The sequence below is a fragment of the Eptesicus fuscus genome, chromosome 8, assembly GCF_027574615.1.
Source record: "Eptesicus fuscus isolate TK198812 chromosome 8, DD_ASM_mEF_20220401, whole genome shotgun sequence".
NCBI lineage: Eukaryota > Metazoa > Chordata > Mammalia > Chiroptera > Vespertilionidae > Eptesicus > Eptesicus fuscus.
In genome coordinates this window covers 73,681,977-73,709,066 of record NC_072480.1, presented here as the reverse complement: position 1 = coordinate 73,709,066, position 27,090 = coordinate 73,681,977, and the positions used below count along the sequence as shown (strand labels likewise).

The window sequence follows — 27,090 nt, the reverse complement described above, 5'->3', positions numbered from 1 at the left end:
ATATGTTTTTTATACTTACTAAATTTTGGTTGTTTGTGCATGTTTTTAAAAATTCTTGAACATTTAAAAAATAGCCTTATAACAGTTCACCATGTGGGCACATCATATTAACCATCTTTGTTTTTGGACCCTTAGGTTACTTCCATATTCTGCTATTTTCTGTCAGATTTATTTTGTAGAAACCACGTCTTCCTATTTTCTACTGATATGCCTTTTCAATAACTAGATAGCATTCCACCGTGGGTGGCTATTTAGCAGTTCCCCTACATCCTTCGTCATTGACTATTGTGTTGTTTCTAGCTGTTAAAAATGGCGCCTCGATGAGTATCTTTTTTGTTTCCTTAAATATTTTTTATAAGTGGTTCAAGGATGAGCAGTTTATTTGGTAAATTTGCCACTCTCCTAAAGATGGATCATTTTAGAGAGGTGGGGTTTCCCGTTTCTGTTTGTTTGGGTAGTTTAGTCAGGGTATCGTGTTCCCTTGCAGTAGACTCAAATTCCATTTCCAGAACTGGCCCTGAGCATGCACTGAACATTCGGGGTCAGACCTGTGTGGGACTTTGTGCAAAGAGAAGTAAGGAAGGCAGTTCCAGATTGGAGCTTGTGTCCATTGATGCAGACGGACCTACAGACAGATGCTTGGTGTGTGACGTAATTGATTTTATAAGCCCTGATAACAGGGATGCGAAGATTCCCAGGCTTCTCTGGAATTCCCGAATGACTTACTGGAGGAGGTTAGCCCACAGGATCTTAAGCATTAGGAAGGGATCGACACGTGGAGAGCAAGAATGGTAAGGACATTCTAGGCCGAGGGAAGGGCGTGAAGAGAGGCAGAAAAGGGGCCTAAAGGAGTGTCTTCTGCCTGGGAACCAGTCAGTCCAGTGTTTTGGGGACATTTAGGAGGGCCTGAAGGTGTCGCTGGGGGAACTAGTGGGATGTCCTGGGCTTGGGTGGTGTGTTGAGGATTTGGGTGTTGTTCGGGAGGCTCTCGGGATATTTCAGCACAGGATCTGCTTGGTCCAGTGAAAAGGGCTCCCTCTGGGGGTGAGGAGGACCCGATTAGAGATGGGGCCGCTGAGAGGGGTCCTTGGGTGCCAAGCACAAAGAGAGGGCATGCCTCAGAGAGCAGACTTTGTGAGGAGAGCGAGGGGGAGTTTGAGGTACCTAAAGAAATCCAGACCAACCTGGATGTAGAAATCAGAAGCTCAGTGAGCTCAGGGCTGTGGTATAAGAAAAGTATGTATTTGGTCTTTGTTGTGGTTTCTGGCACTGAGTGCCTAATACCATGGAATCTCTGGAGTAATGGAGTGTCTTCTGTATGCTTATAACATGACTTGTGCCTGGGGCCTGGGTGGCTGCGGGGTGGGTCTGGACCCAGAAAGTCCAAGCCAGTAATAGAAGGGGAGGGGACTTTCACTCCCATCTTTATTCCTCTACCCCACCTCCTGGGTGGGAAGAGTGGCCTGAGGTGCAACTGATCATCTGGAGCCAATGATTTAATCAACCATCCTAAGTAATGAAGTCCCCGTATAACCCCAAAGGACAGGGCTCGGCAGCTGCAGGGCTGGTGGACACAGGGAGGTGCTGGGGGGGCGAGAGATGAGAACTCAGAGGGTATGGGAGCTCCGCCCCTTCCCCATACCTTGCCCTATGTATGTCGTCCATCTGGTACCCTGAGTTGTGTCCTTTTAAATAAACTGGTAGTAAGTAAACGGCTTTTCTGAGTTGTGTGACTCATTCTGTCAAGCCCCCGAATTGTAGTCAGTGGGTAGAAATACAAGTGGCCTGGGAACCATCTTTTGCAGCTGGTGTCTGAATTGGGGGCGGTCTTCTGCGACTGATCCCCCAACTTGTGGGGTCTGTGCTAACTCCAGAAGTTGGAGGGTACCCTACTAGAGTCAGAGAATTGGAGAAGTGGTTAGTGTTGGAAAGAAAACATTGCAGGGCCAGAAGTGAAGATTGGGCAGTGCTAGCATTTAGGGTTCATCACCCCATCCCTGATTCGCTATGACAGTTTGGATTAATCCTTTCCTCAACATTCAGTTGTGCCTCTGCCCCATGTCCAAATCCCCCGCCTGTGTTAGGTGTCCCTGGGGTCATGTGTCCACTTTGGCCCAGCCTCTTAGTCCCTGGAGGCTGTGACATACCAAAATGGCCAGGGGGGTGAGCGAAGGGCAGATCTGGGAGGGGAGATGGTGGTTGGAAGCAGGAGAGGCTGCTCGGTGTCTGCGACAGCCGACCCTGCAGCATCCTGCCAGCTGTGGCACATTATCACCCTCCACACAGAAGGAGGCAGGGTTTGAGATTGAAGTTGCCCTCCCTGGCTGCATTTGGGATGGAAATGACAGAACGAAATTAGTGGTCTCTGATATAGTGAGGGGATCAATGGGGAACAGATGCATTATTCAGTAAAAAGTGTTGACAGTTGGGTAACCACCTGGGGGAAAAAATAAACCAAGGTTGGATATATGTCTCACAACCAAATTCAAGACAGATCAGAGATTTAATATAAAAGAAATGAAACCACAAATTACTGACAGAACCTTGGGGCACTTTTTATAGCCTCATATGTTGAAGAAGGCTTTTCTGAGTTTGTTTTCAAAGCCAGAAGCTATTTGTAGGAAAAGATTGAGAAATATAAAGATTGCTAAATATTAAAATAAAATTTTCTACATGGGCCATAATATTTACTTATTTATTTGATTGGTTGATTGGATTAAGAGAGGGAGAAGAAAAGGAAGAGAGAAGAGAGACAGAGACATCAATTTGTTGTTCCACTTATTTATGCATTCATTGGTTGACCCTTATATGTGGGGATCAAACCCACAACCTTGATGTATCAGGACGATGCTGTAACCAAATGAGCTATTCAGCCAGGCCTACCATAAAGTTTAAAAACTGGAAAAAAAAATTGAAATTCATGTCAGAGATAAAATGTTAATTTCTTTTATATAGAAGTACTTTCTACAAATCAGTAAGACCTACAACTCAATAAAAACATGGATGGGTATGGATAATTATCAATCATTTAATACAAATCGTTTGTAAACATGTGAGATGTTCAAGCTCACTCAAAATAAGAGAAGTATAAATTAAAATTTCAGTGAGGAAACATTTCCTTTAGCTGTCATGGTGCCAGTCTGGGCGTCTGCTAGCACTGTGCAGCGCAGGGTGTGGGGAGTAGGCACCTGCGTGCATTGCAGGTCAGGTTCCAGTTGGTACACCTTCCTCGGAAGGCAGTTGGCAGGAGCTAGCAAACATCTGACCAGTGGCTTTACATCTAGGTCTAAAGCTTAGAAATGTATTTGCCCCTGTGGGAAATGGCGTGTGTTGTCTGTCATGTGTGTCTCAGTTTTTAAAAAGAAGAGAAATGAATTGGAGAGGACTGGTGAATAGTTCATGAAATGTCTAGGATGGGACGCAGACGGCCTCAGAAAGGAAGGTAGTGGCTCATCGTGCTCTGCTGGAACTTTGTTGTTAGAGAAAGAAGCCAGGTGCAGGCCAAGTGTGGAAGGAGCTACATTTCAAGAAGAGGATGCAAATACATGTGTGACCAGGGCCATGATCCTAAGACAACTGGTGACGGTGTTGGCCGTCTGGGAGGGAGGCTGGTCCTGTGCTCCCTGGGAGTGAGTTTCCTGTGCAGAAAACAGAAATTACAGATGAATACCCTGGCTGGTGTGTCCACTTGGTTGTGTGACTTCGTGTACACGAAAAGGTTGCTGGTTCAATTCCCGGTCAGGGTACATATGCCTGGGTTGGGGGCTCAATCCCTGGTAGGGGGCGTGCAGGAGGCAGTCAATTGATGTTGCCTTCTCACGTCATTGTTTCTTTCTCTCCCTCTCCATTCCTGTTTCCCAAAATCAATTTAAAAATATATATTTAAAAAATTACAGATGAATAAATACAAGCAATTTGCTGACCAGTAGGTCCAAAATTGGATAGTATTAAGAGCTTCTAAAGTGAAAGCTAACACTGAAGTTTTAGCTTTTTTGTTTGTTTGGCCTTTTGTCCTCTGGATATAAGTAAGTTAACTTTTTTTTTTTTAGGAGGTCAGCTTTGCCACAAAGCTGCACCGTAGGAAAAGGAGTGATATGTACTGATCACTAGCTGTGTCTGGTTGCTAGGTGTTTTGTCTCTTTAATAGTGATATTGATGTGGTTTTTTCCATTCACAGTGGTGACTTTCTCATTGAATCCTCATAGCAATCCAAAGACTATTAGCTGGGATTTTCTTCATGTTGCACAGATAGCCGAAGGCACAGAGGTTTATTGTCTTGCTCAAGACAACACAGCCAAAAAGACACTCAGGCAGCAACACTTTGTCCACCAGATTCCTTTCTTCAGTAAATGTTCATTGGTTGCAGTTTCTAGGGTGATTGCTATTTTAGGGTCTTGGCCTGGTAAGAAAGTGGGTTCAGGGTGTTGTTTCACTTGAGAAAGTTTCTTTTTTTTTTTTTAATATATTTTATTGATTTTTTTACAGAGAGGAAGAGAGAGGGATAAAGAGTTAGAAATATCGATGAGAGAGAAACATCGATCAGCTGCCTCCTGCACACCCCCTACTGGGGATGTGCCCGCAACCAAGGTACATGCCCTTGACCGGAATCGAACCCGGGACCCTTGAGTCCGCAGGCCAACGCTCTATCCACTGAGCCAAACCGGTTTTGGCGAGAAAGTTTCTTAATATTCCAGAGCTGAAATCTCTCCCCCATAAGATGGGAGCTCTATTTCTCAGGGGTGGGGAGGAGCAAGGGAGAGGAGGACCCAGCCTGGAGCAGATGCCACAGATGCTGGGTGAATTCCAGTGGCTCACGGGTCACGTCACAGGCTCAACAGTTATGGAGCTGCGTCTAGTTTCATAACTTCACAGTGTGTCGTGCTTCCGTCCTGGGAGTGTTTTTCTGCTGAAAAGTAAGGAATACTTTTGTAAACTTAGTTTTGTGTGCCAGCCCCCTCTAGGTCTGGGGCTGCAGGTACCTGCCCCCATAGGCCCTACATTCAGAATTCCATGTCCATTTGTGGGGGGGATTGCCCGTCCCCAGGAGCCCAGCTATAGCCCTATGGGATTTAACACCCGTCACAATCCCTGTTTTCAGATACTGTTGCTTTCCAATATTTCTTAGATATTTCCTCTGCGGTATATTTTTAACCTGTTTACTTTTGCCTCCTGAGGGGTAAGGTATAAGATAGGAACTCAAGTTTCTGGTTATTACGTACAGTAGGTAGCTCTGGCTTGTTTTTGTTCTAGAAAAGCCGAGGCACCCTGGCTGGTGTGGCTCCGTTGGTTGGGCGTTGTCCCGCGCACCAACAGGTCGCTGATTCAATTCCCAGTCAGGGCACATGCCTGGGTTGCGGGGCTCCCCGTAGCGGGCATGCGGGAGGCAGCTGATGGATGTTTCTCTTTCTCTCGGCCTTCCTCCCTCTCTCTCTAAAGATCAATAAAAATAAAAATATTTTTTAAAAAACAGACTTAGTTTTTGTTTTGAAAATTATATAACGAAAATCATCACATTGTTTATTCTTTTTTCTCTCTAACCCAAATACAGGGTCAACAAACCTTTTTGATTAGCCAAGCTACTAGAATAAGTTCAATACCTAAAATTAAATGCCCTTTTTGTGAGCAGGCATGTCACACTGAGGCCAAGCCACCACGGGGCCACGGGGCTCAGCCCTCCCGGCTGTGGGAGCCGGTGCTGCCCTGTGGGGCTCTGTTGTGAATACTCCGGATTGCCTAATAGGCTCACCTAATCTTTTTGCAGATGAAGATATCACCTGCTTCTCTTGCCAACCTTTATGAAGAAGATTTTAAACAAGATATGGCAGCCTTGAAGGTAAAGTAGGGTGTTGCTTATTCTTTTTGCCATGAAGATAAGAAGCTTGAACAATGAGAGCCGGTTTTGGCTGACTTGCTTTTGAACTATGGAGACGGTTATCTCCCCTTTGCTTTCTTTCAGGTTCTCCCACCCACAGTATACTTGCGAGTAACTGAAAATATTCCTCAGATCATTTCTTTCATTGAAGGAATAACTGCTAATGGGCATGCTTATTCAACAGCAAAAGGTGGGGGCTATTTTATAAACACTAATTGTTGGTAATACTGATGGGACTTTGAGAAACTGGACACATACTTATGAGTTGTTGGAACGTGCCAAATGTTATTGTTTCTCTCAATATGATTCCGACAGTGAAAATGTTGTGAGGTTTTTTTATGGTTATTGTCTTTGCATAAATGGCTGCATCAATTCTTTTTGTTGTTGTTGTTAATCCTCACCTGAGGATATTTTTTCCATTGATTTTTTAGACAGAGTGGAAGGGAGGGGGAGAGACAGAGAGAGAGACACACACACACACACACACACACACACACACACACACACACCAATTAATTGCCTCCGTATGCAACCGAGCCTGCAACCGAGGTACGTGCCCTTGATCAGAATCGAACCCGGGACCCTTCATTCACTCTACTCACTGAGCCAAACCAGCTAGAACGCATCAATTCTTTTAAAAAATATTTCCACAGTTATAGGAAGAGATGACCATCTGGGAGAGCTAGTCTAGATAAGGCAAATATGACATGATGCTAACAATTGTTGTACTAGTTGTAGGTGTGCAGGTGTTCTTTGAGTCTTCTTTCAACTTTGTTCACATTTTTCATAACAAACAGTTGAGGACAATGGCAGCACCTCAAAAGGTCCACTCTCTTGTGGAAAGACTGGCCCTCAGACTGTCATCTCCTTGGATGGGCATGTTGTCTTTTGATGGACCAGTGAACATCCTGACACTTTAGGCCCTGGACACTTCAACACACATCTCTGAATAAAAGACGTCACCCTATATAACCCCAGTGTCATTATCAGAGCTGAGATGCTGGACAGTTCCCTAAGAGCATGCCCTGCCCTCTGCACAGTCACCCTTACCCTGTTGTCTCCCACCTCCCCACATCCTCATCTAATTCAGGTTCTTTCGTGGTCCTACCTGAGGACATAAGCTACATGACAGGGGCCCCTGACCCCTGGGAACGTGTGTTGCCTTTCTCAGTAGCTTATGCACATGGTTGTGTCCTGTCTCTTTTTAAGATAGTCCCCACTTTGTTCCCCTCATTACGGACTTGTTGAAGGGACTGACCAGGCCAGTTGTCTTCTGGGTTTGTGTGACCTCTTCCTGTGGTAGAGCTTAGTTGGTTTAGGAGCTGCTGCTTTTTGGTTGGTGGTTTCAGAGAAAGACTGGCATCCTGGCGTTTTGCTGCTTCTACGATTCAGCATTGTTTTCAGCCATATCTCTTCCTTTCCAGTCATTCTTCCCAAGTCTAAATCCTCCTCTCTCTCTCCCCAGAAGTTTTCTTTACTACCCGTAGCTGAAACTCGCCTTCTCAGCTTTGATATCTGTACTGTACCACTTGGTAGCCAACCACATGCTGCCTCCGCTTGCTGTTCATGTATTCACATTTTGCCAGTTCTTGGACCAGGAAAACCTTTTGCTTTTAGCGAATACCCATTGGAGAACCTAGCCCGGGGTTGGGAGTGTTCAGGTACTGCAATACTTGTTGCAAGTCAGTAGCAAAGTGGAAAGCATGATCATTGTCACGATTCATAGGAATTATTGGGCTCTGAGCACCTTTCTTTCGTGGTCCTACCTGAGGGCCTAAGCTACATGGCAGGGGCCTCTGGTCCCTGGAAACGGGTGTTGCCTTCCTCAGTAGCCTTTGCATACAGGTTTGCAGTCTTTTACTTTATCTTGTTTGCTATGTTTAGATTTTGTTTCCAAGAAAAACTTGTTTGAAAGGGCTTAGGTGACTGAACTGGAATTGTTTCCAGAAATACAGGGATTGTTTTCCTGCTGTCATGTAACGTGAAATAAGACACATAAGCCAGCTAAACTGATTAATGTTCGTGAGCTGCTCAGAGATTCTCATCCAAGCATGCTTCAGGAATAAATGCTGTTTGTTTTGTTACTGTGCTTTATTGTAAATTTTAATTATGATAAACATAATAAATTTAAAATAAATTTTACTTACTGAAACTCCATTAATTTGGACTTTGTGACAGTTTCATAAAGCTTGGTTGTAATTTGATCTTTGCACTATTTGTGAAGAAAGAATTTGCTCAGCAAATTGATGCCATAAATAGAGGTATGAGGAAAATGTTTCTTCCATTAAAGGGAACAGTTTCTTTCTGTTTTAAAGCATTTTCAAGTGCTGTTTACATTCTAACTTACCCCACAGTACCTCTCCCATTTTCACCAGTTTATCCCAGCTCGTAGTGAGAGCTCAGGAACAAGCTCTGGGTGAAGATCAGGGACTCTGAGTCGCCTGGGGTCTCTGTTTCCCGGCGGCCCCCGCGTGCTCAAGTCAGGACTGACTCCCTGCAGGAGCTCCAGCTCCGATACCACCTCCCCTGCGCTGCTGGACGTGCAAGGGCTGGCCCTGGCTCTGCAGTGGCCTCGTGGCGAAGGTCACCTTGCACCCTCAGTCTAAAACCGTGGACCCCAGATGCACTTCCGTGGAAGGACAGCTACGGGGAGGCTCGAGTGCAGCGATGTTTGTAACCTAAGTAAAAAGACAGCTGTGAAGGGTATCTGGTTAGGAAAGGGTTTCTTTGCTGATTGGTGTGTAACATGAAGCCCAGAGCTGAACAAAGGCCAATGGTAACACTCCTTTTCCTTTTTCTTGTTAAAAAGAATTGCGTCAGCATTTGACACAGAACTTACTCCTCTGTTTTCACGTTTACATCCCGACATTCATGATGTGTCCACATGCATGTTTTTAAAAAACAGTGCTGGTGGTGTTAATTTTGATTTTAAAATATAGTAAAGGGGGCCAAATGAGGGCCAGATGCCATATTCTGTGTTTAAGTTCTAATCACTTGCTAGCTGTTAAGCTCATGTAGAATCTGACATTTAAGACTGAGGAGTGAAATTATTACCTTTATAAAACAGGCAATGTCTACTTTGATCTGCAGTCGCGAGGCGACAAGTACGGCAAGCTCGTCGGTGTGGCTCCTGGTCCTGTTGCAGAGCCAGGTGGGTGGACCCCGTGTCCTGTCCCGGGTTCCGGGGGCTGAAGCACAGACTCAGCTTCTCTTTCCCAGTGCTCGGTTGACACCCCCACTCTCTCAGAGGTGGTGCCAGACAGCTGATCACAGCTGTGTTTTATTATATTTTTTTAAAATATATTTTTATTGATTTCAGAGAGGAAGGGAAAGGAAGAGAAAGAAACACCAATGATGAGAGAGAATCATCAATCGGCTGCCTCCTGCATGCCCCACACTGGGGATTGAGCCCGCAAATCGGGCATGTGCCCTGACCAGGAATCGAACCATGACCTCCTTGTTCATAGGTCAATGCTTAATCACTGAGCCACGCTGGCCGGGCATCACAGCTGTGTTTTAAATTTGATTCTGGTCCTAGCTGGTTTGGCTCAGTGGATAGAGCGTCGGCCTGCGGACGCTCCTGGGTTCGATTTCGGTCAAGGGCACATGCTCGGGTTGCGGGCTCCATCCCCAGTGGGGGTCATGCAGGAGGCAGCCAATCAGTAATTCTCTCTCATCATTGATGTTTCTATCTCTCCCTCTCCCTTCCTCTCTGAAATCAATAAAAATATATATTAAACATAAATAAATTTGATTCTGTTTTTCAAATAGAACTTGTAGAGTATATAATGGTCACATAGCATGTGACACCCCTCCCCTCTCCTGCCTGGGCCTCCAGCTCTCCCTGGAGAAGGCACCTTCGCCCGTTCTCACGGCTCCTTTCAGAGATGGTCCCTGCATGTGAAACATGCATGTAAGCTTCTTCATGTCGTTTCATGGCTCGATAGCTCATTTCTTTCTAGCAGTGAGTAATAGCCCATTATCTGAGGTACCACAGTTTACTTATCCACTCACCTGCTGAAAGAGATCTTGGTTGCTTCCAAGTTTTGGAATGTAAAGAGAGCCCAAAACTGGCTCATTGTACAGACTTCAACAATAACCTAACCTTTCTCTTTACTCTTTGAATGTGATTGGCATTCTGGTAATTCTCCTTTTCACTCTACATGATTTTTTGGGGGGAAAGTTACTCAAACTCAGTTACTGATAAGCACAGCTTTCTTAGGAGACAGACTGGAGAAGAATGAGCGTGCTCAGTTCAGTACACTCCTCAGAAAGCAGCATCACTGAGTGTTTGAAATCTCAACTCATTCATTATTGAACTTACTGCAACTGGCCTCATGCTGATAGACCTCATGCTACTGGCATATTTTAGGTGAAAGTATTTAGTAGTCTTTCCAGCCGTCAGGTGGGGGGAAGAGAAAAACATATGAATGAAGAATGTGAGGTTTCTTATAAGAAGGAACAGACTCTTTGGGAAGTGCTTTAGTTTTGTGACTTTGGGTTGGTTTGTTCATTCTAAGTTCTCAACCCTGTTGATCAAACACTTATAATTGGCAGGTGATTCGGACAAGCGGCATGCCAGCGACTTTGCCCTGTGGAAGGCAGCCAAACCCCAGGAGATATTCTGGCCCTCTCCTTGGGGAAACGGAAGACCTGGCTGGCATATCGAATGTTCTACCATCTCAAGGTAAGGTTTTCCTGGATTTCTTCCTGTTTGTGTTGATGTGACAGCTCTAGCAATGCCTGAGTTTGCCAGTAGAGGGCGCAGACAGGGCAAGTTTGGTCTCCGCACCAATGCAGACAAAGCAAGTAGTTTGCCAGGAAAGCTTAGCGCTCAGAGCGGACTGGCTGTAAGAAGGGAAACAAAACAAACAGATGGCCTGTTCATCTTTCCATCAGCACTTGTTCTTTTCAGTAGGAAAGCCTGCTTTACGGTTCAGATTTTGATTTCCCATCTCCTACAAGCCAGCTCGAGGTTGCCTTCATCTCTCTGCCGAGGTGGGTTTAGGGAACACCAGCCCTCCACTGAGGGCTTGGGTGAGGGCAGAGCCCCTCAGGGACAGGGGACCGAACCACCTTTCTCCTACCACTCTCTCAGTCCGCAGACCCTCACCCCCAAAGCTGGATCAGATCCCATCGAGCGTTATCCCCAGGTTCTGTGTGTCTGTCTCCTCAGTCTTCGATCAGCCCTTTCTCAGGATGCTTCTGTCCTGGGATCTCCATAAACACAGGTCCTCCCGTGACCCTGATCCCCTCCAGCAACCCTCCTTTTTGTTTGCTTCTCTTGTCACCATCTACATGTGACCTGCTCCTGCCTGGCTTTCATCCCAGCGTCCCACTGACTCTGGTCTCCTGAGGTCACCAGTGACCTGGTCACTGACAGGCAGCCTGATGTCCTGCTTTTCCCTTGGTTCCTGGGAAACAACTCTCTTCTGGTTTTGGCATCTCTGCTGGGGCCTCCTCCACCTTCTGTTTGATCTCCTCTGCAGACTGTTCCTTAGGCACTCGCCACGCTTCTGGCCATAGCCACATGGCCCTTTTCGTGTGTGTGTGTGTGTGTGTGTGTGTGTGTGTGTGTGTGAGAGAGAGAGAGAGAGTGAGAGAGAGAGAGAGAGAGAGAGAGAGAGAAGGTGGCATACCACATGTGCTGTCCTGTTCTGTCTCTTCTCACTTAGCAGTCTGTCCTGGGAATTCCCTTGTGTCACTTTGCTGAGCTCTTTGTCATTTGTCTCTCGGCCCCGAAGTGCTGCTGTATTGTGTGGCTTACCCTTTATTCATTTAGCTAGTACCCTATGGAGGAGCATTTAGGTGTTCCAATACTTTGCTCTAACAAATACCTGCAGTGAATAACCTTGTGTATGTATTTCCTGTTTGTGGAGGTGAGGGGTTTTCAAGTATCATATTAACTCAGATTTTATTATATTTGATGTGTTTCAGTTCATTGCAAATATTTATTATAATAATTTTTTGCAGTGGAGTTATAAGTTTTTAAAATTAGAAACATAAAGTATGCTTAAGGTGAGCATTTCAAACTACTAGCTACACCAAAAATTTTCAGATTAACCAACCCAGTCACCCTCAATTGGTTGTTGTATGTGATGCTGTTTTCTGGCTGGGTATAGCAGTGATAACTATCTTATCACTTTTATATATATAAAAGCCTAAGCGACCATCCGACTGTTTGACTGCCTGACCTGTAGCTATGATGCGCACTGACCACCGGGGGGCAGACGCTCAATGCAGGGGCTGCCGAGCTGCGGTGACTTGGCAGCTGTGGTTCTTGGGTGACACACCTGGAACCAGAGAGGAGGGAGCTCGATTCTGGGGTGCATCACCTGAGAACTGCCCTCTTGCAATCCAGACCTCTCGGGGGATGTCAGAGAGCCGGTTTCGGCCCGATCCCCGCAGGCCAGGCTGAGGGACCCTACCAGTGAACAAATCCATGCACTGGGCCTCTAGTCTCCTGTAATAGAGCACTGTGCCCCATGCACTGACCCCACACTGGTTTCCTTTTGAGCCCCACAAAGGTTTACCCCATCCTACCAGATGGAAGAGCCTTGTCCTCCAAGACCCGTCCATCACATTTTGTTCATTCTAGTTAAGACCCAGCAGGCAGTCTCCCTTTCCACCACATCCCCCCGCAGCTCTGACCTTTGATGACTTCTACATGGCCCATCTAGAGACACCTCCAGGCATTCCTGAGACATCAGACTCTCACGTTACTATGGAGCATGGGCCCAACTTGTCATTAAAAGCAACTATGTCCATCTCACAGTCATACATTAATGCAGAGCCAGTTATATGTATTTATAAATACTTGTTGGTTTAATAGCAATGTGGGGTATACATCGGATTGTAAAAGAGTATTTCGTTTTAGATTCAATTAGTTACTGTAAAGCAGGTAGAAAGCATTTAATAAATTTCAAATCTAATGTTACCATTAAATATTTTGTTGAAATCTAAATGATGGAAATAGACATTTTATTCCTTTTCAGCTGTCTCTTATTTTAAAATAGGTCTAATGTGCAGACAAGAATGGAGACTAATAGAATGAGCACCTCGGATCCACAGTTTAGCTTTATTAAATCTTAACATCGTCATATTTGCTTCAGATCTTAAACTGAATCACTCATTACAAATGAGGCCCCTTATGCTCTCCTACCCAGTCCGAGCCCTCCCACCTCACACTCTTCTTCAGAGCATTTTAATTTCAAGGACTGTAAGAAATTCTCTAAAATCCATCGCTGAGAATGTACAGTAACAGACAACCCACTCAGCCAGCGCCACTTAGCTAAAATGTGACGGTACATTGCGGGTTCTTCTGGAGCCCAGGAGCCAGTGGGAGAAGATCAGCCTTCAGCAGGAACGGACCCAGCGAGGGTGTGGCATCTTTGAAAATGTCTATTTTGAACCATTTTTAGGAAAATTCATGACGGTCTGCATTCCAGCCTCGCTGTGTGATGGGGGAGGTGGCCTCACCACCCCAGCCCCCACAAACCAGCATTTCCACTCTGCTGACTGTTGAGTTTTTAATCGATTTTTGCATTTTCAGTGTCTTCCGAAGCAGCGCTAGTGAACCTGGGTTGCTCACACTGGTACAGGTTTCTGTGGGGGGTCTGGTGAGAGTGGTCTGGCCAGCTGCACTGTCCCATCAGCCGCGCAGCGTTGGTGTGCAGTTTGTAGGACATGAGGTTTTCCAGGATGTATAGCACAGAGCTATACTGGCATTTTCGAGCGGAAATGCCAGTAGCTGACGTGCACTGATTTGAATTCTAGAACCTTGTTTGTCAAATATAACCGCTAAGTAGTTAAATTTTCAAAAGCCAAATTAAAAATTCTCTTGATTTTATAGTTCTCTCTCTCTCGTTAAAGCTGAAAAACCACTAAATTTTACCTTTTGAAAGTAAGAAAAGGTAATTTTGTAAGTTTTTTTAAAAACCATACCTCTAGAGCAAAAAGAATTAAATTTTTTCACTAGGAGGAAAAGCTATTAGGGATTTTTATGAATTGTCTTTAGTAGGAGGAAAAGCTATGGATGAGGGATTTTATGAAGTAAAAACAAAATTATAGTTTCCATTTGCATCAGTTAAACTTTCACACATATTGATTTAAAATTGAGATCCACTTATTTTATTCCTTGCACAAAGGCTGGAAGGGTTAGATATAAAATGAGGGTTGGAGAAATATGTTGTTTGATTGAATTAATTCACGGCTCTGTGGTGTGTCTTGCAGTTTGGTCTTTGGAAGTCAACTGGACATCCACTCGGGTGGCATAGACCTAGCTTTTCCACATCATGAGAATGAGATTGCACAGTGTGAGGTCTTCCATCAGTGCCAGCAATGGGGAAACTACTTCCTCCATTCTGGTAAGTAATGACTTCAGAATAATGGTTCTATTTCAGTTCTACCAGTTTTATCTTTTATTGGTGAAACAGTTACATTTGGAAATACATAGATCAGTTAAAATAGGTCAAGAAGTGGATCTGTCTCCTAAGCTATTTTTTTTAAAATATATATTTTATTGATTTTAGAGAGGAAGGGAGAGGGAGAGAGAGAGATAGAAACATCAATGATGAGAGAGAATCATTGATTGGCTGCCTCCTGCACGCCCCCTACTGGGGATCAAGCCTGCAACCCAGGCATGTGCCCTTGCCCGGAATCGAACCTGGGACCCCTCAATCCGCAGGCTGACGCTCTATCCGTTGAGCCAAACCAGCTAGGGCTCCTAAGTTGTTTCTGAATTTCAGTCAGTTGGACATGAACTTCCTTGGATGGGAATGATCTGCCTTTTGGGAATTGAAATATGAATGACAAGAATATGGAAAAGGCTTTACAGTGCTGTTCTATATAAGTTTCCTTCTAATAAAACTATTGAGGAATCTTAAATAGTATGATGTAATCATTATTAGGAATAGGCCAACTTTGAGCTATAATATTGTCGCCATATAGATCTGCCATCCTCTAATACCACTGCCTCTCATTTCACTGTTCAAAAAACACGGTTGGCTAACACCAGCCACCTGTTCTCAGGAGCAGATTGTGAAACATCAGCATCCTTGAGCATAGCAGCTTTGGAATTCCCTTTGATGCCTGGGAAGATTCCTATGTCCAAATTTTGACAAAGGTTGTAGGGCAATGTCAAATTGGTCCATTGCTTTTTTGGAATGGACAGCTTAGGTATTTGGTGTTTGGTAGTGATAGGGTTGGGAAATGCAGAGAATCAGCATCTGAAACACAGTGCATTAATTAACAAATACCATTTCTTTAAGTCCGAATAAGGAAACTAGGTTATTCCAGTGAAATAATATAGAGATGCTAATTTTATAATGTGCACTCGGCTGCTTAAAGTCTGGAGTAAGGGTTCACTTGTGTTTTCTTGTAGGATTTTTTTTAAATGGGAGTCTTTGGTGCCAAAGGCAAGATTACAGTAGAATAGAAAACGGATGATCTACTGTATCTCAAAATCCCATACCCACTTGTGTTTTCTTCATGGCAGTAAACTGAGGAGGCTGCTGCCCCTGTGCACGTACTGCAGCGTCTCCTTTACTCTCGAGCTGTCCTGGGCGGCATTCCCACCCTCGCTGTGTCCCCCAGGGTGCCCGGGAACCAGCATCTCCATTCTCTGCAGTGACCAGCTCGTTTCTGCCTGCCTCACAGTAGTCCGAAAAGAAACGGAGCTGGCCGGACAGCTGTGGACGGCAGATGAGCTGTTTGTCCTCTAGTATCCCACTTCACGTCCCTGCATAGAAACTCACCAGTAGCCAAACTTACTTCATTTCTGCCAGCGATGGGCCTTGCTGGGCAGATTCCCTAAGTAGAAGGGCAAAAGCCTGATGATCCTGGTTCTGTGTTTTCCTTCCACTGTATTAACTGTCTGGGAAGTCAGAGCTTGATCCCTCCCCAGACACTGCGTCAGCTAATGCTCATGAGGAGTTACGGTTTGCTCTGGACACTATGAAGTGCAGGTGCCCTTCAGTGAACTGTGGGTCTCGGGATCAGTACTAACACTTCTCAGGCTCTCAGCTAATGACAGGTGTTTGGTGGCCATAAAGCAGCAGGTCTTGTTTACCTTTAGGTGTGGGAATGGGAAAGGGGTTTTGTTGTGACTTTTACCATCTGCGAAGGCACTCGAGGCTTCTCCATCACACTCACACCTGTCCTGGAGAAAGAAACAGCAGTGTCTCCTGACACACGGGAGAATGAATCTGGCCCTTCACGTACTGAGGGTGAAGTAATACCAAGGTCTTGATAAGTCTGTGAAATTCAGTTGCAGCAGAAAAATCTAATTGCTCTCAGAGACCTGCAAGCCCCCACTCTGCAATTCTGAACATCTGTAAGCCGCTTTTATTGCCGGGTGGGTGCCTGGTTTGCAAAACCAGAGGTTTGTCATTTCTTCAGGTGTTGAGTCGGTTAAAGCGTCATTTCTAAGTTACAGGAAAGGGGTAGCGTGTGCACTGTTTCTGAGTGTCCCAGTTCACCTGTTCCTGTCTGAGTTCTGAGTCAGCAGAACTGTCCAGTTCTGAGTCAGTGGTTCCTGTCCATCGCCCGCTGTGGGCTGGGTGTACCCGACGCCCTTGAACCGGCACAGCTGTGGGCTCCATCTTCCTGGAGGGTCGACTGTGGGTGATTTGGGGAAATCTTCTGTCCACATGTACATGGGTGTTTGCATATTGGAGAGAGCAGCACTTACTGTTTCCTTCCTGTTCCCCGGGCAGCTGCAGTCGGAGCCCTGTGCTCAGGCACCTGTTGGAAAAGCGCCCACTTCACCTCCTTCCCCTGAACAGATGGGACGGAGCAGTCCTTCCCTCTCTTCCCCCGAGTGCAGAGTGAATGACTTTGTGTTTTTTTTTCCCTCCTCAGGACATTTGCATGTAAAAGGCAAAGAAGAAAAAATGTCCAAATCACTGAAAAACTACATCACTATTAAGGTAATGTGCTCTCCTGCGTTGCTGCCAGCTTGCTGAACCTTGTTAAAGGCTGATGCGTAGATGAGGCCCCACATCTCTGATTCCTAGTTTCCCTGGCCGCCCTTTCCCCAGGGCCCTAAGGGGCTTCTCCTACTTCCGGGTCTAAATACTCTTTTTTTTTTTGTCTGCAAAGTGGTATTTCTCTATTTCCTGTTCCCTCTTCCTGTGTGGCTCTCCACTGTTTTCTGTTGGCTTTTTTAAAAAATATTTTTTTTATTGATTTTTAGGGAGAAAGCGAGAGGGAGAGAAGGAAACAGCAGCTTCTTGTACGTCCTCTACTGGGGATTGAGCCTGCAACCTGGGCGGATTTCACTTAGCATAATGTCCTCAAGGTTCAGCTGTGTTGTAGAGTGTGACAGGATTTGCTTATATTTTAAGGCTGAATAATAGTCCACTGTTCTGTTTAGGCTTCTACTCTACAACTGTCTCTCCACTTTTACTTTCCCTCTGGCATTGACTTTTTGAAGAAACCAGGCCATTGTTTTTTGAATGCCCCACATGTGGAATTTGTCTGTTGCTTTGTGGTGTCATTTAACTTGTTCTTCTAGCTCCCGTGTTTCCTGTAAGTGGAAGTGAGGGCTCAAGGCCGATTCCATGTAGGTCAGACCTGCTTGGCGGAAACACTGCATCCGTGGTGCTGTGGACTTCCTCTGGGGCCCCCGCGTCGGACTGGGACCTAGTGATGATACATTTGACTGCCTGGCTAGGGGATGGCCACAGTCTCTCTGCTGCTGCGATGTTTATTTCCTTTTTGTGACTATCTAGAACCTGCGAGATAATGTCATGTCAGCGTCTTGTTCCCCACAGCCTTCTGCCCTGGCATCCTTGGGTGCGCTCCACCTCTGTGCTCTTTCATTGATTCCTGCAGTTGGGCTTGTCTCATTCTGTTGCTTCTTTTACATTTACTAGTTAGCATTCTGCTTTAAAGAAAGGCTTTTTGTCTGTCTTTCTCTGTTTCTTTTCAGTGTCACTACAGACTTAAGGATTTACTTTGTAAATCAACTCAGTCTTTATTCTTTTTGTGCTGAAATTATCCCCGATTTGGACAGGGAGGGCTCCTGTGTCCTGGGGTCGTGTCTTGCCGGCATCCTTGCTTTCGGCCCTGTTCACCTTTTGCATCCTCCCAGACCGGCCATTTCTCCGAGGTGCCTCGCTGCCTTTGTTGGGAAATGGAGTTTTGAACCAAGATCTGAGCACCTAGTGTGTTTATTGCTGCTGGAGTGCAAATATCTCTTTGAGATACTGATTTGGTTTCCTTTGGATTTATACCCAGAAGTGGAATTGCTGGATTATATGGTGGATCAAGTTTTAGGGTTGTTTTTTTTTTTGAGGATTATAATTTTTGTTTATGCAACTATTGAACTAAATCTTTATTTTTTTATTCTTGACCTTGTCTAACCTACTTGTGTGCCCAGGTGTCCCCTTAGTGTAAGTCCCTGCACCAAAGCCAGCACGTAGCCAGAGCAGATGCTCCCAGCCTGGGTTATTTTCTAAGCAGCGTCCTCAAACCCCCCAGCGGAGCACCTGACTGGCCTTGGTGCGGGGTCCTGGCCAGGTGTTTCCTCTCAGCTGTTGCATGCTGGTTACTGTGGCCGAGGGGAGGCCAGAGATACCGCTGGACAAAAAGGGGTGGACAGGTGTACAGAAGGGCTGAGAGCGTCTCCTTTCACTCTCCGAGAATTCAAACACTCCTCGCGGAGCCCGTTGCCCTCGGTGCCCAGCATTGGTCATCCGGTGGCACGGTCACTGTGGGTGGCCTGGCCCGGCGGAGCAGAGCCCTCGTGCCTTTCCTGGGGCCACACTGGAACCCGTCGTGAGGTTGGGCTCTTCCCCCCTTCCTCCCTCACCCTGTGTCTTATCCCTTTAAAATCATGCAGAACTTTCCACCGACCACCCGAGAGAGAGGTTTTGTTAAACGGTGTGCTATCTTAATGATTTCTGATACGTTTCCCCATGTTATCCTTTCTGATACGGAAATTTTCACTTCTTTGTGCTGACATTGTGGAAATAACTGAGAGGATGATACCAATTGGGCTTTTATTTTATGTTTACTTTTTTTCTTTTAATCCCCACCCAAGATATTTTTCCATTGATTTTTAGAGAGAGTGGAAGAGAGAGGGAAAGACAGAGAGAAACATCTATGTGAAAGAAACATCGATTGGTTGCCTCCTGCACGCGCCCTGACCAGGGCCTGGGCCGGGGAGGAGCCTGCAACCGAGGTATGTGCCCTTGACCAGAATCGAACCCGGAGCCCTTCGGTCTGCAGGCCGACGCTCCAGCCATTGAGCCAAACTGGCCAGGACTATTTCACATTTACTTTTATGAGAGGCAGGATGGTTTATTCTGTGAGAAACATGCCTGCTTCAAGTTCAGTGCCTCAGAGAACCATGTCACCGGAGAGAATGACCTGGGCCCCCTCCCCTCAGTCCAGCCTGCGCGTGGATGTTGCTTGTTCTGATGTTACCACAGCCAAGCTTCCTGGACCGTCCCCTTCCTGCTCCTGGGAGCCTGTCCCCCTCACACAGCCAGGAGCTGTGCGTCCCTCCTCCTCCCCGTGTCCCTTCCGGAGCGCAGTCCCTCTGCGGTTCCCAGGCTGCTGCGTGGCCTCAGGTGGTGGCCCTGTCCTCTCACGACGAGGGTGAGAGAACCGTGCCGCGGTGAAGGCTCCCAGGCCATCAGCAGAGCAGACTCCCGAGGCGCCTGGTGGAGGGGACTCCAGGCAGACGGGCCTCTCCTCTCGGCCTTTCCCACAGACGCGGGGACTGAATGTGGACAGTTAGCAGGGAAAGTGCTAAGAGTGAGTTTGGAGGCAAAACAAAGCTTTTCATAAACATTCCCGATTGCTTTGACGTGTGAGTACTCACCTCTGAGTGATACAAGTGGGAAAGACAAGCGCTGTACATCTCTCCCTCATCTCTCTCTCAGGACTTTCTGAAGACATTTTCCCCCGACGTCTTCCGGCTCTTCTGCCTGCGGAGCAGGTACCGGTCAGGTGAGCCGACAGGCCCTTTGGGGGGATGGTCACAGCGTGTGCTGTGTGCAGCGGGGAGGGACTACTCTGACAGTGTGGGGAATGCCAAAATGCCGGCTGAGTAATAAGCACTGGCTGGTTAGTGTGGTTGTTCATCCCCTAAGGCTTGGGTTCAGAAGGTAAGCCCGAGGACACACTATTGCATAATACCGGCACTTAGCCGGAAGGTTCCAGAAGCTTATGGAGGCCGTGGGTTTCCAGTCAGTCCTCCCCGTCCACTTCCCTCCTCTCCCCCGCTGTGGGGTCTGGACCCCAGAGTGCCCTCTGTTCCATGAACAGAGCAATTGGACTGGCTGTCCTCACACAGGGGCAGAACCAGGAGCCCTCAAATGGGTCCCACCCAGGGTAGGCAGGCCTGCTGTGCTGCGCTGTGTGCTGCTCAGGGGTGGGGGAGAGGGGAGGGGGAGGGGGATGTCTAGCACCCTGTGCCCAGGGCCAGAGGTCTCCTCTTCTCCCTGGAAGGCCAGGTCTGGGGACGCCCGGCACTGCCCTGCCTGACTTGATCCCTGTGACAGTCAGATGCCGCCGGTGTCTATGGCCCTGCAGGAGCAGGTGCCCTTTGGGGGTAGGTGGGCTGCTCAGCCTGTGCACTGGGCACGACCATGTGACCAGGGAAGCAGAGACTGGGGTGATGCAGCCACAATCCAAGAACGTCTGGGCCACCAGAAACTGCAAGAGACAAGGCAGGACCCTCCCCTGGAACCTCTGGAAAGCGCATGGCCCGGCTGACCCCTTGATTTCAGTTTTTACCCCCCGAGCTGCAAGAGAAGAAACTGCTGTTGTTTGTCCCCAGATCTGTGGCACTGAGGCACGATACCCAGGACACTGACCCCCACCACTTGGGGAGTAGCTGACACACGTCTACCCCTCGGGCTGTGCCTTTTGTGGGGGCCTGGACGTGGTGTCCAGTGGCTCAGGTGGGCTGGCCCAGGTGGGAGTTCTTAAATCTGTCGTCACGTCCTCTCTCCCTCTCCTGAAATACTGAGCCCAAAGCCCTCATGGCACCAGGTGGTCTTTGAGCTGCGTCAGGTACCCAAGTGGATGTCTCCCAGTTTCCAGAGTCAGCTGTCTGTCCACCTGTCAGTGAGAATGAGCCCCCTCAGCCAAAATGTATAGGGAGAGGTTTTTCACGTTTCTTCTGAGGTGATGAGATACCCGGTCAGGACAGACTGGTCTGCGTGGCTCAGGCCTCAGGGAGGCGCGGGATAGGGGGCAGCTGCCCCCTCCACTGCTGGGTTTCTGGAGTAGCCTGAGGACGGCCTGGCTCAGAAACTCTGGGTCTGCAGGTGTGGGCACGCTCGACGGGCACCCCCAGCTAACCCTCCCCTTCCTCAGCCGTGGACTACAGCGACAGCACCATGCAGGAAGCTCAGCACCTCCTCCGGGCCGTGGCCGCGTTCGCCCAGGATGCTCGGGCCTACATGAAGGGGCAGCTGGTGTGCGGCCCCATCAGGGAAGACGTGCTGTGGGAGAGGTGGGTGCTCTCCCAGATCTGCCCAGAGAGCCCCGGGCGCCGGCGCGGGGCTGCCTGGAGGGAAGCGAGGCTTTTGGAGACAAAGGCTACTTGAGTGCTGGTGGGAAGGTCCCTCAGGCTCTGTGGCCTCGGGCAAGTCTGTGGTCAGCCTGTGGGTGGCTGTGAAGGTTGTAAATAACGTGCCTGGATGGGTTTTCCCGCTGGTGTTTACTAGTGTGAACTGAACAGAGGCCCTTGTCACTACGGGGGTGAGGGCGGGTGCCAGGCCGGAGGGAAGAGGGGGCTCCGGGGCTTTGTCTCCACAATTCAACGCTCTGGTCCAGATGTGGACGCTGCTTGTCACAACGGCCAGTACTGGTCCCAGGATCTGCCCAGCTGCAGGGTGGGCCAGACGGGAGTTAGATGTGGAGGTAAAGCCTTGGGACAGGCAGCGGGTGTGAGACCACGCAGATGAGAGGAGGCCCAGGGGCCTGAGTGTCCTTGTGGGCTGGGGAGTGAAGGGGTGATGACCACCATGGAGACTGTGCCGGGGGGCTGACGGGAGGGAAGAAGAGAGGGCTGCCGGGGGTGGGAGTGGGACACAAGCCTGCTCCGCCCGAGGGAGGCCACCTGCTGTCGGCCGTGAGTGACACGTGTGTTTCTCATCTAAGGCTCAGCCACACCAAGGCTGCTGTGAAGGCCGCCTTGGCCGACGACTTTGACACGCCTGGGGCCGTGGATGCCGTCTTGGATCTCATTCACCAGGCGAACAGACAGCTGAAGGTGGTCACCAAGGTAACTCCAGTGGCCACAAAGTAGGTTTTTTGTTTGTTTGGTTTTTCCTCATAAAGAACAGGTGCCACTTCCCAACCCTCTCGGGTAACCATCCTCCACAGCCGGTGGCTTCCAGGCCTCTCCTGACCTCCCCTAAGTTCCTGAAGCTGCTTCAGCCGGATGTGGCCTGCCCCGCTGGCCCTGCAAGAGGCACCGCCTCCCAGGGCCCCAAGCAGTAGATGCGGGGTATGTGGGCACGGAGGTCCTAGCACACTGAGAGCCGGCATTGCGTGTTGGCTAATGCAGGAGCACGCAGCCCTCCTGTTGGCTCGGAGGAAGCCGAGTGCACTGCTAAAACGTGAAATGAGGGAGGAAGCCCTCTGCTGGGACCTTGACCCACTCTGTGCCCACCCAACCTGTCCCTTTTCTGGGCCTTGGTGTCATCCCACTCCTGAGGCTCTGCCCTCATGACCGTGACCTCCCAAAGGCCCTGACTCCTGAGACCGCCATCATGCTGGGGGCTAGGTTCCCAGGTATGAATTTGGGGGGACACAAGCGTTCAGACCATAACATCCCCATATTCTAGGCGGACGGGCTCGGGTGCAGGAATAAGTTCCTGCCCCGGGTCGTCTGGCTTGCGGAGTGGCAGCTCCAGCCGTTAGTCCAGGGCCTCCTGCCAGCTCCCCGCATGGAGGCACAGCAGGCAGAAGTGACCTGTTACGCCTTTGCCTTTAAAGAGCCTTCTCTGGGTGATCTGTCACAGGAGCCCGGCGGTCCCAGGAGCCCCGCTGTGTTCGGCTCCATCATCTCCTACGTTGAGCAGTTTTTTGAGACGGTTGGAATTTCTCTGGCAGAACGACAGGTACACCCTTCTCTTTCCAGTCCTCAGTGGTGGGATATTTACAGGCCAATCCAATAAGAACCATTTCCCCCCTTTAATGGATACTTATAAATGCCAATTTATGTGCTCAAAATACATTACATTCCTTAAAAAGTCAACACTCAGAGCTAATATCTTAACTGAAACTGCAACAATTGAGAAGCAGCAGTGCATTTTAGCTAGAGTGGTGTGTCATCAGTTCTGTACACACTCGTTTTTATTTATTTTTATTATGTTTGTTTAGAAAAAATCTCAAAATGTACAGACAGCTGTCCTGTAAGAACATTTTTCTGAGCCACCTGAGAGTAAGCTGCCAGCCAAGCCCCCCTCAGTGTGTCTCCTTCAAACAGGAGCTGTCCAGCCCCAGCCCTTCGGGCTCCCCAGTCTCCCCATGAGCCCTTTGTGGTAGAGTCCATTCAGGACTTGGGGTGCTTTCAGCTGTTGGCCTTGCCTGGTACTTTCCCATCGGCCCTGTCTCCGAGGGGCCTGGTTGCTCTGGGAGAAAGGTGGTCAGAAGGTAGGACCTAAGTGCCAGGTGTGCTCATCGTGCTTGGGCCACAGCTGCTCCGGGCCCTTGGTGGGCAGAGAGGGAGAAGAGTGTGGGAATACCGTGTGCACGATATCCAAGTTCATTTCTGTATCGCTCTACATTGACTAAAACTCAGGGGTACCACCAACACTTCAATTCTGGTCCCCAGCAAAGGGTTCATTCTGCTTTCCTCACTTTCCATACAAAAGTGACAGTGAGAAGCCTGCTTTCCAGTACCCTAAACGTATTTCCTTAGGTATTCTTCTCCCAGTACATAGTCAAGTCTCCCACTGTGGGATGCCCCCCTCACTCACTGGAGCTGACTCCCATCCTTGCCTGGACACCCTTTGCACCCAAAGCTGGCCCCTCAGCAGGCTGCCCTCTGCATGGACACTCCACAGGGCTCTGCGGCCCTCCACCTCTCCACGGGGCCCACCTTGCTCTGCTTCACATAACGGCTTTAGGACTGTTGAGGATGGGAAAAGTAAAAGGCTAAAAGAGCCATTTTAGACAACACTGCATGTGAACAGGTTGTTAACGGGGAAAGGTCGGACTGCAGATGGGAGTGACATCACAGGCCCTGGAATCACCCCTCCTCCCAGGTGCCTTTACAGCTCTGCCAGGTTCTGCTGCTGCTGTTGGGCTGGGGCATGGGACAGCTGCTCACTGCTTTGAAGGGGTGGGGCTGCCGTTAGCTCAGCTGCCTGGCACTAGGGGGAGCCCACCACTTGCGGGGGGGCGGGGTGGGGGGCTCAGCTGGAGGTGGGAGTCATGGAGATCTGGCTCCTAGCTGCCCACCTGCTGTGAGCTGGGGCACATCTCTCACAAACTTTAGGTTCAGTGAATTTCTGACCTTAACACAAATTGCAGTGTCTTTGTGATAATTCCCAGGCTTGCTTTAGTAACAGATGTCAGTTACTTGGTAGACTTAATGTCCTTTCCTGAGCAGTCCAGGGACCATCAGCCAGTTCAGACAAAAGTGACTGGTCTGTGGTGACCAAGTTTTTGCAAGGTCTCTATTAATTTTCACATGAGATGCCCCAGAATCAGTTATTGAGTAGGAAAAGGCAGACTTGGCCAAGTTGTGCCTGGCCCTTGTCAGAAATAGCTCCTTCACCTCCCCACCTCAACGGCTGACACTGGAGCCCACTTTGCACTGTTTTTCTGGGGGGAAGGGGGGGCTCATGGTTTTATAACAGGAATTGTCTTTACCAGGCTCCTCAGAGAAATGGCTTATTGCTGGCTTGGTGCAGAGCAATAATTGAGGACCTATGAGGTTTAAGAAGTTTGACCCAAAAGTAAAAGGTTGTGGGTTCTGTTTCTTCGTTTACACATGTGAACACAATAGCCACTCGATCCCTTCTCCATTATGGAGGAAGGGATTGTGTAGAAGGGGGAGGACTTCTGGCAACTTGGAGTGGTGTAAATCCCATTTGACTTATTGAAATTTCTCCAATAAGTGCTGTGCACCGAGACTTGGTCTCTCCAACTGTCCAGTGAAAACTGTGTGTGTGAGTCACGTGTCTACATTGTTTCAAATACTTGGTTAGAGTGAATAGATTTGGTTTCACTGGTCAATAGGCTTAGCCTTCTAGACTCTGCCTAGTGAAGAGATGATAAACAAAACATCTTTAGATGCTGGCGCATCTGTGGAGCATCTGCTCCCAGCTTGTTAGTGTGAGTCCAGGATTGCAGGCAGGAAAGCCTGCTGTAGGCCTGGCCCCTGAGATTACTCTGAGGCCTGAGGTGGGTGCTCTGAGTGGCATTAGGGACTCTGCCTGGGTGAGAGAGACATTCAGGAGAGGAAAGTAGAGACGTGCCAATAGCCCGGAACCTCACAGCCTCTCTTCCCAGACCGATGAGAGCAGCTGGTCAAGAGTTTCCCTCAGTGTCGTGGGGGGGGTGAGGGGGTGGGGGGTCGGAGGATGCATGCTGGATGGGCTTAGCACAGAACTCACTGGTCCCATCAGCCAGGCACAGCTGTCTGGGCTGCTAGCAGGATCTCACTGGTTATACTACTCTGCCTGGTGCAGTTGGTTTCCGGGGACAGCGGCTCAGCCACGCTGCACAGCGTGGTGGAGGAATTGGTCCGATTCCGGCTCAAGGTCAGGCAGTTCGCCCTGGCCACGGGAGAGGCTACCAAGGAAGCCCGGCGGCAGCAGCTCCTAGAGAGGCAGCCCCTGCTGGAGGCATGTGACACCCTGCGCCAGGACCTTGCCGCCCACGGCGTCAGTATTAAGGTGAGCCACTGCCACCGAGGCCCAGTGACAATGGGGACGACCACCCTGAGATGCTGTGCAAACCAGCTGGCTCACACAAACGGGGGAGGGTCCAAGCTCAGACATCCCCTGTGCTGATGCTGCTTGTGAGCACAGATACCCATCCTGTGACGAAAAGGAAGGGATGGGGTCAGAGCCAGGAGGGACACTGAGGTGGAGGGACCTGGGAGAGGGTCAGAGTCAGAACCTGGAGGGAGACTGTGGCCCCGGGACATGTGTACTCAAGCACCGGGGTGGACACAGAGCAGACCTGTGCTCTTGCCCAATCCTGTCCTGCCCCAAGTGCTGCCCCAGCTGACAACGGAAGGCAGCAGCTGACCGTTTCTAAGCTCCAGCTGCTTCCTTTAGTGCGGCCCAGACCTGTGGACACAGCAGGCAGTGCCTCCTGTCACTCTGAGCCCTGACTCTCTCACCCATTTACTCCTTGAGCTGCGTGAGCCTGCTCAGCCGGGACCTTTTTCCTCCCCCACCCCCAGGACAGGAGCAGCACATCCACATGGGAACTGCTGGGTCAGAGGTCAGAAGACCACAAACCTGGGAGCTGAGGATGCGTGAAGCGGGAACCACAGGCTCACAATGCGGCTCTGTGTTTGCTTAAGTCCCTATAGAAGCTTTACATTAAAGTTTTCCATTGTGACTATTTAGTCAACATTAAAATAAGTCAAACTGGTATCGTTCCATTGATGTGTTAGTAACTATGCTTAAAAATGGATTTCTTTATAGTACCAACAGCCACAGACTCAAGTGCAGTTTAGTTAAATCAGCCAATATTATCATCTGTGATATATAACGCAACCAGCCTGTGTCCCTGAGCCAGAGCCCAGGATGTAAGTCGTAAATGGGGGTCCCAGAAGACGCCATAGGAAGGTAGGTGGGACCTGTGAGTGGGGTCAACAGGGCAGCAGCTTCTAGGACAGCCCTTATCCCAAGAGGATCTTGGGGGCATTTGGCCATGCTGCCTGCTCCAAAGCAGGAGGAAACAGCCTGTACCTCGAGTGCTGGGCAGTGATGAACTGGGGGATGGTCACTCTGGAGGAGTGGACGGCAGGGGTGCGAGCAGGACACAGAGGTGTGAGGGAGGAGGCCAAAGCCAGGGGGGCGAGCACACGGCAGCCTACTGGCCTTGATCTCGGTCCCCTCACCTTTCTGCACAGGTGGGGAGCTATAACCGTTTGGTGAACCAGAAGGAAACGGTGATCCTCTTGCCGATTCCCCCAACTCTCAGGTCCTGGCTGGGTGCAGCCTCAGGCAGCAGGTAAGCCCCATGCTAGGCACAGTTGTAGGTAGCTTGGTGTGGCTCTGCAG

General features: G+C 48.8%; 1 protein-coding gene across 1 annotated transcript in view; it reads left to right on the top strand.

Annotated features, from left to right (window-relative positions):
- Positions 1-27,090, top strand: part of CARS2 (cysteinyl-tRNA synthetase 2, mitochondrial) — a 39,674-nt gene that overhangs the window by 9,341 nt on the left and 3,243 nt on the right. The window contains 14 exon segments of the mRNA XM_028148830.2: positions 5,762-5,833; positions 5,957-6,062; positions 8,940-9,023; positions 10,430-10,559; positions 14,105-14,238; positions 16,733-16,800; positions 19,765-19,831; positions 21,206-21,344; positions 21,995-22,118; positions 22,861-22,959; positions 25,540-25,746; positions 26,262-26,303; positions 26,305-26,652; positions 26,940-27,040. Of these exon segments, the coding sequence (XP_028004631.2) occupies positions 5,762-5,833; positions 5,957-6,062; positions 8,940-9,023; positions 10,430-10,559; positions 14,105-14,238; positions 16,733-16,800; positions 19,765-19,831; positions 21,206-21,344; positions 21,995-22,118; positions 22,861-22,959; positions 25,540-25,746; positions 26,262-26,303; positions 26,305-26,340 (1,308 nt within the window). The 3' untranslated portion in view covers positions 26,341-26,652; positions 26,940-27,040.